The following is a 12,814-nucleotide window of genomic DNA, read 5'->3' as shown; positions in this document are numbered from 1 at the left end:
CCAGTGTGCTAACCACTGCGCCACCTCGCTCAGTTGAAATTTGGTATTTGCCAGCATGTGTTAAATGTGAGTAGTTATGATTATGTGCAGCAATATTTAAGATCAAATGTACAACCCTCTTATGCCATGTGAATTATGCAACTGTTGTCATATATTTTAAATTTCATGGTCCTTTACGCCATCTGGGAGTGAGTGAAGTAAACCCAAAGAATGTCTTATGGTCTTTTCAGCAGCTAGTGCAGCTCAAGGTGGTCTACCCGATATGTGACAATTTATAGTGCTCAGTTTTGTATGCCATTCAATAAACAATATGATTTTTCATCACATAATGATGTACCCTGCCGATAAATGGTATTTGGCAGGTTTAAGTGAGTGCAGTGTGCAGCAACTTCGAAGATACACTGTAAGTAGCATAAACTGTTAATATCACAGGACCTTTTGGTTATAGTTCCATGTATTACATTTTCAGTATGTCAAGTAACAGAGCATGAAACATATGTGATGTCATAGAAAATTATGACATGTTGCCGTGGGTTAATTGTTGTTGTACTCTGTCATCTTACTCCCCTGTTATAACATAGAAATAATCATATCACAGCTTTCTTTTCCTCTGAAAAACGATCATATTGTTGGCCGGGAGGGCACTTGCGGGGAAGTTCGGCCGCTGTATTGCAAGTCCTTTTTAGTTGACACCACTTCGGCGAATTGTGAGTCAATGATTATGAAATGATGATGAACACACAACACCCAGTTATCACAAGGCAGAGAAAATTCCTGACCCTGCCGGGAATCGAACCCGGGACCCCGTGCGTGGGAAGCGAGGACGCTACCACAAGACCACGAGCTGTAGACTCTTTTCCTCTAATTGCCTTTTACATTAAGTTCATATCTTTTTTTTTCTGGATACTTTATTCACTTCATTGGCATAGCACACATATTGCCTCTCTCTTATGCCACTCAGTTGACCATATCCTTTACAAGACTAGTTCTTTGTTGTTACTGCATGCACATTTCACTTGGTCCCTCTGATCAGTGGAAGTAAGATGACTTTGGGCTACTCTGGATTGTTAACAAATGCTGCCATCATTAGCTGTGTATCAATTTGTGCACTATAACAATAAATACCCATTGTGAATATTGTACTGACTGTGTGTGGTGTTGTGCATAGTGACTTAATATTATTTACCAAAATGAGCAAAGAGATTGTACCTGGTACCTGATCCTTCAAGCAACTCGCCACAGACTTTTGTGTCACTTCTGGCATGCATTAACCTATTACATGTTTCCTTCTTTTACAAGCTGTAAGTTAGCTGCTCTGGGAGGAGGAGGTGGGGCTTGCCTTAGCATCCAATGTGCTACAAGCTGATTGTAAGCTTTCGCTCCCAGCATCCTCCGTTCACAGGCCAATTAAAAGTGTGTGATCAGTATGATTTCCTCAACTTATTTTACCAAGTAACCCTTACGTTTATCAATCTATAGTTGCATATGACATTCCGATTTACCATCTTCACCATTCTTTCTTTATCCTCTGAATATTCTTTTCAGCAATGTTTCTGGCCTTCACATTTCATACAGTTGTTGTGTTTGCATTAATGACATTTTAAAAAACGTCTTTTTTTTCAATAAGCATAGCAGTGTTTGGAATTTTGATGATAATTACAGAATGAAAATAAAGAAAATGAAATGAAGGCCAAAAACAGAAAAAAATACTTTACAATGTACTTACAGGAGTCATGCCCTTCCACAACCCTGCAAGATGTTCCTTCCGAAGGATGTGGATCATAATAGTTATCATACCAGATGATCGATGCCTGAAATGCATTAAAATTTATTATTCTCTCTCTACTTTGTATACTAGTACTTTAACTACTCATTATTTTTCATTTATCTGAACAAATTTTTCAGTTATTGTGTAAGAGAAATTTTATAGCTTAATCTAGTGGTTTTCATGTTACATTCAGAGGTTTTAATGATGATGTGATTCAGTTTGTGATACAACCAATATTAAATCTGTGCAACAAGTTAATAACTAAGCCTATGGGAAATTTAGAAAACATTCATCAGAGTAAGTGAATGGCATTTCTCAAAAAATGCATACTAAGCAACTTAGCAATGAAATACTGCAAGGTTATATCAGACTCTCAAACTCAAGGAGTAAATAAAGTATTTTGTTTTCACTGAATTGTGAACTTAAGCCCCAAGTTGGAAAGGCCTAAACAAAAATTGTCTAACATTAAAATACATACAAGAAACAATTTCTATCAAATATTAAAAGAAAATGCAAAAACTCTAGCACTGTGTGGTAGTGCCCACCATATATTTTCCCATCTGAATGCTGTTCATCTCATAAGATGGATTAAACTCTCAAGAAGAGTACCTGAACAGTCGTGTATTGTATTAAATAAATTTCAATTACTGCAGATAGTATAGGCCTACAGATTTCCAGTCAAAGTATTTCTGGCTGGGAGAAGGGCTGTAAATGTGGTCACAGTAACAGTGTTGCAATGCCCAAAAATAGTACATCAGTATAACCCAGTTTACACAGCTAAATAGCAGTAGTTTGTAACACGATCAGTGGAATGCATTTCTTTGTCCAGCAATACCTGATCTATGGTACAATTCAAATTAATTACTGAGAGGGGAAAAAACGACACTCACCCAACAGCAGCAGGCACTGTATTTTGAAGTCTAGTCTTGACTAAATCCAGGGGCTGAAACATCACAGTGGAAAACGTTCCCGAAAGAGAACCAGCTATAAATGACTTCAACACTGGATTCTGGAATAAAGATTGGTTTACAATTAATAGTCTTCCACAGCACATTCTTCCAATCACATGTGCACACTTCAGTATCTCTACTAACACACTTTTAGTCGCAACTAACTAACTTTATGACACCTCTAAACTAGTGGTTAATAAATTCAGTTAAAATATAGTTATTTAGAACAATGGATGCTCTAATTTTTAATGTATAACTGCTGTAGTCGTTTAACAAATTTTACAGGGGAATGACGCGAGGGCACAAAATACGTCTAAGTACATGGACATACAGTACTTAAAATACACCATAAGTGCACTTTTGCACTTACAATAACATGTTTGATGGATTAGTACACGTAATTTCAACAAACATGAAACGTTCTATGGCAAGACAATGCCTATAGCATAAACACTTACATTTGAAATAATATCCATCGCTGATGTATGATGTTCGGTGTCGATGTCTTCAACTTTCAGGCTATTCACAAAATCTTCTGCTGCAGAGTGATTCAGCCACGAACTTGCTCTGCGCTCTTCAATCGCACACTGCAAGCTTCAAAACAAGGATTTCAGAACACTATTGACAGAAAAAGAACTCTGCCTACAGTTTGCTTTACGTATCAGAGTAATCTGAGTAGTAGATAGGATTCACTCTGTGCATAAAAAATTCTGTCATTTTCCCCACAGTTAGTCTTGGCTGCATGAAGGATGCTTTTAAGTATAGCTTTACAGAAAAGTACAGTTTCGTGGCTCAACTAGTTCTGTGCAAGGAGACTTAGCACAGTGCAGCGTGATTCTTTTTTAATTCACTGCCCGTTGCGGCAATAGCTCTAATAATATAAACTGCTGATTTCTTGGTATAATATTGAAGTCCAGTGGTACAACCGCAATACAAACAGACCTACTATGGCCTTAGTAACTAGCCAAATCTAGGCATTGTGACCCGACTCTCCACGAGCGGCGGCACTCGGTTAAGCCAGCGACAGAACTAACATCACCACGGCAGGACCCCACTTATATATACCGTGTCTTATCTGCTGAGTCAATGCTACTGGGTTCACATGCGCTTGACCTAGGCATCACTGGATTCATCACATAACCTTCCGACGACATGAAAGCAACAGCTCTGGCGATTAAAACGTGACCAAGTAATTGTCACTAACTGTCAGTACCTGCCCTTGTAATTTGAATACAAGACTAAACGTTTGGAAACTAAATATTCCATATTTTCGTCACATGAACAAGACTAAAGCTCTTTCTTTCACGTAACCAAAATTTCGTCTGTTATCTGTTTACAAATATAACAAATGAATGTTGATTCTTCCAGAGAGAATATTACACTATCGCCTCGATCGCTAAGGTTCCAAAAGTCGATAATGCTAAGATCTTTCAGAAATTGCGTAAATTAATCAATATCTAAAGAAATATGGAAATTGCAGGAAGTATTTGAAGAGAATGTATGTGAGTTTTAAGAAGTATTTGTCACGATATTGGTTTAAAAGTAATAAATCGTTATTATATTTCAATTCTTTATAGTTTCACATTCCCTTTAGGCTCTGCAATAAAACAAGAAACGAATTTTACCGTTATAACCTAAGCGTATTTCATGGAAATACGTTTCCATGAGACCTAACGTCGTTCAAACAGGAGCAACCCTTGGGGTACGAAAACAAGTGTTTTTTAATGCATCTGTGGAAATAACAATAACATTAATAGTTAAGGGTAATCGAACCAAACAGAATCGATAGAGCGACAGACAAGGATGCCCACGGCGACAGTAGTTGCATGAGTTTTAAGGTTATGTGTGCTCGTAGAGTGTAGACAAACTGAAATATGCAGTGAGGAACGGAGAATAATGTTCGCATTTTGGATATCTATGCGTTGTGTAGGTGTTTGTGGAATTTCAGTGATGCTGATTACAAAAATAAGCAATATATTGCTGCTTCTAAGACCTTCACATGCGATCAGAACACAGATAGTTTGACAATATCTGAGCTGCGCCGGCCGGAGCGGCCGTGCGGTTCTAGGCGCTACAGACTGGAGCCGAGCGACCGCTAAGGTCGCTGGTTCGAATCCTGCCTCGGGCATGGATGTGTGTGATGTCCTTAGGTTAGTTAGGTTTAATTAGTTCTAAGTTCTACGCGACTGATGACCTCAGAAGTTAAATCGCATTGTGCTCAGAGCCATTTGAACCATCTGAGCTGCAGGGCAAAATTTATTGAATTAGGAGCACATACAACTGAATTAAGAAAAGTACAAGCAAATGTAATTCTAGCTGTGAGAATGCTCTCGTCTACAAGACTAAAATCCCATAGTTCGAGATGGCCGACTTTTTTTAAAGGAATTTTGTTGACAGGAGGGAAGGCTACACAAATCAAGAAGCTGCGTACTTTATTCAATATTCACCTATTTAAAACGTCGCAGCAGTGCTCCCCATTCACATATGTTTGAATTTTGCAGTATTGCCACTGTACAGATCTATCTTCAAGAGAGTAGTTTGAAAACCATTCTCTTCTTAATGCGGCCTGCTACGAATAATTACTGCTATTAAAATAATAATTATTACTGTTAATGTAAATAATTATTGATGTTAATGAAAAAGCGTCATCACCAACTAAAACCACGTCATATAGCATGCCTAGTGTTCTCGATTGTAATGCACGCAATGTGAAATCTAATTTCAGTTCTGGCAACAGTGCTTCATGCATTACAGTATCTTTATTCCTTATCGCATAATGAACTCTATTTAGAAGAAACGTGAACAGTTCTGGTGACATTCTAAGATATTTAAAAGAACTTCTTGGGTCTTCCATTACAAATTATTTCAGCAAGGTTGCGGAGCAACCAAGCTGACGTCTTTTCTTCATCCAGTCACGAATCGAAACACGTTTCTTATTTTTTTTTCTTATGCAGCGATTCCACGCAACAAGCTTTAACTCGATAACAACTCGTGAGACGTGCACCTGCCAAAACTTTCATTTCAGACACGATTCAGGAACCCACAAAACGACAAAACTGAAGTGTATACTGGTTTCGCCGCGTCTACAGTCAAATATGAAATAATTTGCGTGCAACTCATTCCACGCAACGAGTGGCGCAACCCAATGTCGTCGTTTGAAATAGGCTTAAGAAGCGAAAGTTCTCCGGGGAGGAATGAAGTCAGTGGATTCTGACAGTGCAAGGTGTTCGTACCAGTCTTGTGTTATGTGAACCAATATTCAATATAGCAGTTAATATTTACTAAACAGTGTGTTCGACCATTCTTAGTTCCGATCCGCTAAGACCTTAGTAACTACAGTAGTGACCCCAAGTCAGCAGATAGTAGACAGCAACGAACCCACGCAGGCCGATATTGGGCCGCAATGGCCAGTACAAAAAAGAAGTCGTCACTGAGGACACAGTCTCAAATGGCGAATTGCACACCATCATCACTCCATCAGCACAGGATGAAGAAAACTGGAGGGGACAGAAATATGTACCTACGAACTACACAGACTATGGAGGTATTAGCCACACAGCCAACAGCAAGTCTCGTGAAGAGTGGGAGCAAACATGTCAGACTGCGCCACTAGTCATCAAACCGTCTACAAGATGTCACATGTGGCACATTTTCAACATAATACAGTTTCATTGCAAGACTCAACCATGCCAGAACATAAACTAATGCTTCTGGTCGCATTGCAGCATACTACTCAACCATTCGAGTCACATGATGGGTGTGTCGATCTTACTGTCACACTGGGTATAACTATACAGCGGAGTGAAATGTGTACCGGGTGTACTATCATGCCGCAAGAGTTCCAGGAACTTCCACTGTCTGAATCAGACAAAATGATTCCCTTCCAAACAGTGGTCAGCGACAAGTCACTGTGATCAGGAACCAATCCAAAATTACCATTCCAAAATTTCGGCTCAGTCAACCACAGATTTGGTTTCAAACTGTGAAATTAATTCTACAAAATTGTGGAATAAATGACAATATTCAAAAGTTTTTAGCAGTGCTTAACAACTTAGCTGAACATTATCACCTCATAAGTGATGTTATTGACTCTCCACCAACATCAGATAATATGAAATGTATACACAGTTGCCAGGTGTTTTCGAATAAATACGATTTCGTAGTGTAGTGCATATGCATGTCTGTGTTCTGAGACATCAAGGGAGAACCAATTTAGTATTGGAGGGCAGCGTGGAGGGTAAAAATCGTAGAGGGAGACCAAGAGATGAATACACTAAACAGATCCAGAAGGATGTAGGTTGCAGTAGGTACTGGGAGATGAGGAAGCTTGCACAGGATAGAGTAGCATGGAGAGTTGCATCAAACCAGTCTCAGGACCGAAGACCACAACAACAAACATGCATGTCTGAAAGAACATTGCATCATACTCCTGAACAACACAGGCACTGCAATATCGTATTTATTCGCCAACACCAGACAAGCGACTTTCAGTTAAAATGTCTCCCCTGTATGAGAATATACATAATGAATGTACAGGTACAGGCTGTAGACACATTGTTGACACCATATGGAAGTTTAGGTCTGTATATGGAGCGCGCTCGGATAGTCTAATGGTAAGGCAACCACCACGATAAGTGGAAAATCTGGGCTTGAGTCCCAATCAGGCACAAATTATCCTTGTCATCATTCCATTACACAGCTGATGGTTTTCGATATTCGCAACTCTGAATGCATTTAATGTATTTCAAAATGGCTGTAGTCACTGCAGTGCCTGTTCCTTCCAGGCATACATGCATGTCTGAAGAAACAGTGCATCATGCTTGTGTCCTCGACTATGGATGCAGCTGGAACTGGCGTGCTGAGACAGTTTCTGATTGCGTTACGGGCGGTGCTTTGACGTTCGCCGCCAACCACAAGCACACCCCAATCAGCATTGGTGTACAACAGTTCTAGTATGGAGTTCCAGGGTTACAGTTCATAGTGGAGATCAACCTGCGAAACTTAGCCTACAAGTGGAGTCGCCTATAACCTTCGCACGGGACAGGTATTTACTACAGTGATTGACAGTGTGGTGCCCAGGTCAGACATTGTCTTGTTGATATTGTATTCAGTAATGCATACCTTGACCGGCCACAGCTTAGCTATATCTGCCTGCAAGCACATCCAACGAGTTGCTGTACAACTTTAGTTAAGTATTGCACTGCAATAAAGTGTATATTTAAGTGTCACTAATATGTTTGCACTGTCACGGTATCTCTGTTCGCCTCGGAGCACCTAAACGTTATTCAACATGTATAACCAGACGACCCATACACATCAATACTTCTGTACGATTCAATATCGTATACACAAAACAAGTTTGATACAACAAAATAGCCTTTATTGTCATTTTTGTTGAAGACACCTGAAGGTCAAATATGCCAGGTTGTACATGAAGAAGAATTAGGAAACAGATCATCTTCACAACTATGGCAGAATCTTCGGCAAGCTGTAGGATCTGACATCTTTTCTGGTAACAGCTCGTGGAGAGTGTGGATACTCAAGCTTCCACCTGCACTACAATCCAATTTTATTTCAGGAGAGTAGTAACCTGTAGATGTCAAACTGGACTTGGCCGATTGAGTCTCTGCAGTATGTTAGCTATATAAGGAAGCAGTTCCGTGCATTACATATTTTCCTCGTGTTAGACAATCAATCATATTACTACAGCAAGAACTGTGCAGCCCTTGGAAACAAGAACACTGACGAACTTGTCCATGCTGGCAGCGCAAGATGAGAAGAATCATGGAACCCACAATGACAACACAAAACGGCAGTTAACAGAGCTGTCACAGAAATAGATGACCTCTGACAAATGAATGGCATTGCCCCATGGTCTTCAGTCTCATGGCTGATACACAGCAACATAGCATGTACTGGTAACTTACCCATGTGTATGTTGGTATCACAAGAAGTTTGGCACAATGGGCTAGCAACAGCTGGCTGATATTGGAGCAATGGACAGTGTAAGGCTGTGTCCACCCATACATACCCAAAATTTATAGAAAAACCATCTCTGACAACTTTCATGGATGGGCTCATCCAGAAATGCACCTGTTGGTCAGGTTGGTGACAGAACGTTTTGTTTGGCCAGTTATTGAAAAGCAGTGCAGACTTTGGACACAGATGTGTGGAGTGTCAAAGATGCAAACCAGGACGACACTCGTCCCAAGCTTTATGGATGTTCGAAATTCCTGCTAAACAACCACAGTATATACAGGGTGAGTCGCGTAAGACGTAATACCCCTACTATTCCGGGGGGCGATTGCACGTATCGACAAGCAGTGTTCGGCGAATCATAGCCGACTATGGGGCACATACTTTGGCACATGCACAATAATCACAACGTTTATACAGGGTGTTACAAAAGGGTACGGCCAAACTTTCAGGAAACATTCCTCACACACAAAGAAAGAAAATATGTTATGTGGACATGTGTCCGGAAACGCTTACTTTCCATGTTAGAGCTCATTTTATTACTTCTCTTCAAATCACATTAATCATGGAATGGAAACACACAGCAATAGAACGTACCAGCGTGACTTCAAACACTTTGTTACAGGAAATGTTCAAAATGTCCTCCATTAGCGAGGATACATGCATCCACCCTCCGTCGCATGGAATTCCTGATGCGCTGATGCAGCCCTGGAGAATGGCGTATTGTATCACAGCCGTCCACAATACGAGCACGAGGAGTCTCTACATTTGGTACCCGGGTTGCGTAGACAAGAGCTTTCAAATGCCCCCATAAATGAAGGTCAAGAGGGTTGAGGTCAGGAGAGTGTGGAGGAAATGGAATTGGTCCGCCTCTACCAATCCATCGGTCACCGAATCTGTTGTTGAGAAGCGTACGAACACTTCGACTGAAATGTGCAGGAGCTCCATCATGCATGAACCACATGTTGTGTCGAACTTGTAAAGGCACATGTTCTAGCAGCACAGGTGGAGTTGTTGTTGTTGTTGTGGTCTTCAGTCCTGAGACTGGTTTGATGCAGCTCTCCATGTTACTCTATCATGTGCAAGCTTCTTCATCTCCCAGTACCTACTGCAACCTACATCCTTCTGAATCTGCTTAGTGTATTCATCTCTTGGTCTCCCTCTACGATTTTTACCCTGCACGCTGCCCTCCAATACTAAACTGGTGATCCCTTGATGCCTCAGAACATGTCCTACCAACCGATCCCTTCTTCTGGTCAAGTTGTGCCACAGACTTCTCTTCTCCCCAATCCTATTCAATACTTCCTCATTAGTTATGTGATCTACCCATCTAATCTTCAGCATTCTTCTGTAGCACCACATTTCGAAAGCTTCTATTCTCTTCTTGTCTAAACTATTTATCGTCCATGTTTCACTTCCATACATGGCTACGCTCCATACAAATACTTTCAGAAAAGACTTCCTGACACTTAAATCTATACTCGATGTTAACAAATTTCTCTTCTTCAGAAACGCTTTCCCTGCCATTGCCAGTCTACATCTCATATCCTCTCTACTTCGACCATCATCAGTTATTTTGCTCCCCAAATAGCAAAACTCCTTTACTACTTTAAGTGTCTCATTTCCTAATCTAATTCCCTCAGCATCACCCAACTTAATTAGACTACATTCCATTATCCTCGTTTTGCTTTTCTTGATGTTCATCTTATATCCTCCTTTCAAGACACTGTCCATTCCATTCAACTGCTCTTCCAAGTCCTTTGCTGTCTCTGATAGAATTACAATGTCATCGGCGAACCTCAAAGTTTTTATTTCTTCTCCATGGATTTTAATACCTACTCCGAATTTCTCTTTTGTTTCCTTTACTGCTTGCTCAATATACAGATTGAATAACATCGGGGAGAGGCTACAACCCTGTCTTATTCCCTTCCCAACCACTGCTTCCCTTTCATGTCCCTCGACTCTTATAACTGCCATCTGGTTTCTGTACAAATTGTAAATAGCCTTTCGCTCCCTGTATTTTACCCCTGCCACCTTTAGAATTTGAAAGAGAGTATTCCAGTCAACATTGTCAAAAGCTTTCTCTAAGTCTACAAATGCTAGAAATGTAGGTTTGCCTTTCCTTAATCTTTCTTCTAAGATAAGTCGTACGGTCAGTATTGCCTCACGTGTTCCAGTATTTCTACGGAATCCAAACTGATCTTCCCCGATGTCGGCTTCTACTAGTTTTTCCATTCGTCTATATAGAATTCGTGTTAGTATTTTGCAGCTGTGGCTTATTAAACTGATTGTTCGGTAATTTTCACATCTGTCAACACCTGCTTTCTTTGGGATTGGAATTATTATATTCTTCTTGAAGTCTGAGGGTATTTCGCCTGTTTCATACATCTTGCCCACCAGATGGTAGAGTTTTGCCAGGTCTGGCTCTCCGAAGGCCGTCAGTAGTTCCAATGGAATGTTGTCTACTCCGGGGGCCTTGTTTCGACTCAGGTCTTTCAGTGCTCTGTCAAACTCTTCACGCAGTATCGTATCTCCCATTTCATCTTCATCTACATCCTCTTCCATTTCCATAATATTGTCCTCAAGTACATCGCCCTTGTATAGACCCTCCATATACTCCTTCCACCTTTCAGCTTTACCTTCTTTGCTTAGAACTGGGTTTCCATCTGAGCTGTTGATGTTCTTACAAGTGATTCTCTTTTCTCCAAAGGTCTCTTTAATTTTCTGTAGGCAGTATCTATCTTACCCTTAGTGAGATAAGCCTCTAAATCCTTACATTTGTCCTCTAGCCATCCTTGCTTAGCCATTTTGCACTTCCTGTCGATCTCATTTTTGAGACGTTTGCATTTCTTTTTGCCTGCTTCATTTACTGCATTTTTATATTTTCTACTTTCATCAATTAAATTCAATATTTTTTCTGTTACCCAAGGATTTCTACTAGCCATCGTCTTTTTACCTACTTGATCCTCTGCTGCTTTCACTACTTCATCCCTCAGAGCTACCCATTCTTCTTCTACTGTATTTCTTTCCCCCATTCCTGTCACTTGTTCCCTTATGCTCTCCCTGAAACTCTGTACAACCTCTGGTTCTTTCAGTTTATCCAGGTCCCATCTCCTTAAATTCCCACCTTTTTGCAGTTTCTTCAGTTTTAATCTACAGGTCATAACCAATAGATTGTGGTCAGAGTCCACATCTGCCCCTGGAAATGTCTTACAATTTAAAACCTGGTTCCTAAATCTCTGTCTTACCATTATACAATCTATCTGATACCTTTTAGTATCTCCAGGGTTCTTCCATGTATACAACCTTCTTTCATGATTCTTAAACCAAGTGTTAGCTATGATTATGTTGTGCTCTGTGCAAAATTCTACCTGGCGGCTTCCTCTTTCATTTCTTAGCCCGAATCCATATCCACCTACTACGTTTCCTTCTCTCCTTTTTCCTACACTCGAATTCCAGTCACCCATGACTATTAAATTTTCATCTCCCTTCACTATCTGAATAATTTCTTTTATTTCATCATACATTTCTTCAATTTCTCCGTCATCTGCAGAGCTAGTTGGCATATAAACTTGTACTACTGTAGTAGGTGTGGGCTCCGTATCTATCTTGGCCACAATAATGCGTTCACTATGCTGTTTGTAGTAGCTTACCCGCATTCCTATTTTCCTATTCATTATTAAACCTACTCCTGCATTACCCGTATTTGATTTTGTGTTTATAGCCCTGTAGTCACCTGACCAGAAGTCTTGTTCCTCCTGCCACCGAACTTCACTAATTCCCACTATATCTAACTTTAACGTATCCATTTCCCTTTTTAAATTTTCTAACCTACCTGCCCGATTAAGGGATCTGACATTCCACGCTCCGATCCGTAGAACGCCAGTTTTCTTTCTCCTGATAACGACATCCTCTTGAGTAGTCCCCGCCAGGAGATCCGAATGGGGGACTATTTTACCTCCGGAATATTTTACCCAAGAGGACGCCATCATCATTTAATCATACAGTAAAGCTGCATGCCCTCGGGAAAAATTACGGCCGTAGTTTCCCCTTGCTTTCAGCCGTTCGCAGTACCAGCACAGCAAGGCCGTTTTGGTTATTGTTACAAGGCCAGATCAGT

General features: G+C 40.5%; 1 protein-coding gene across 2 annotated transcripts in view; it reads right to left on the bottom strand.

Moving 5' to 3' along the window:
* Positions 1 to 12,814, bottom strand: part of LOC126457853 (mitochondrial glycine transporter-like) — an 84,999-nt gene that overhangs the window by 8,733 nt on the left and 63,452 nt on the right. The window contains exons 1-4 of one of the 2 annotated variants that reach the window (XM_050094493.1): positions 3,784 to 4,051; positions 3,177 to 3,312; positions 2,659 to 2,777; positions 1,727 to 1,811 (exon numbers count right to left, since the gene is read on the bottom strand). In XM_050094493.1, the coding sequence (XP_049950450.1) occupies positions 1,727 to 1,811; positions 2,659 to 2,777; positions 3,177 to 3,312; positions 3,784 to 3,872 (429 nt within the window). In that variant the 5' untranslated portion in view covers positions 3,873 to 4,051. Of the gene's footprint in view, positions 1 to 1,726; positions 1,812 to 2,658; positions 2,778 to 3,176; positions 3,313 to 3,783; positions 4,052 to 12,814 lie in introns of those variants that run through there. The other variant, XM_050094494.1, reaches the window with a different exon arrangement.

Source organism: Schistocerca serialis, chromosome 2 (assembly GCF_023864345.2).
Source record: "Schistocerca serialis cubense isolate TAMUIC-IGC-003099 chromosome 2, iqSchSeri2.2, whole genome shotgun sequence".
Taxonomy (NCBI): Eukaryota; Metazoa; Arthropoda; class Insecta; order Orthoptera; family Acrididae; genus Schistocerca; species Schistocerca serialis.
This window is presented reverse-complemented; position numbering and strand designations above follow the sequence as displayed.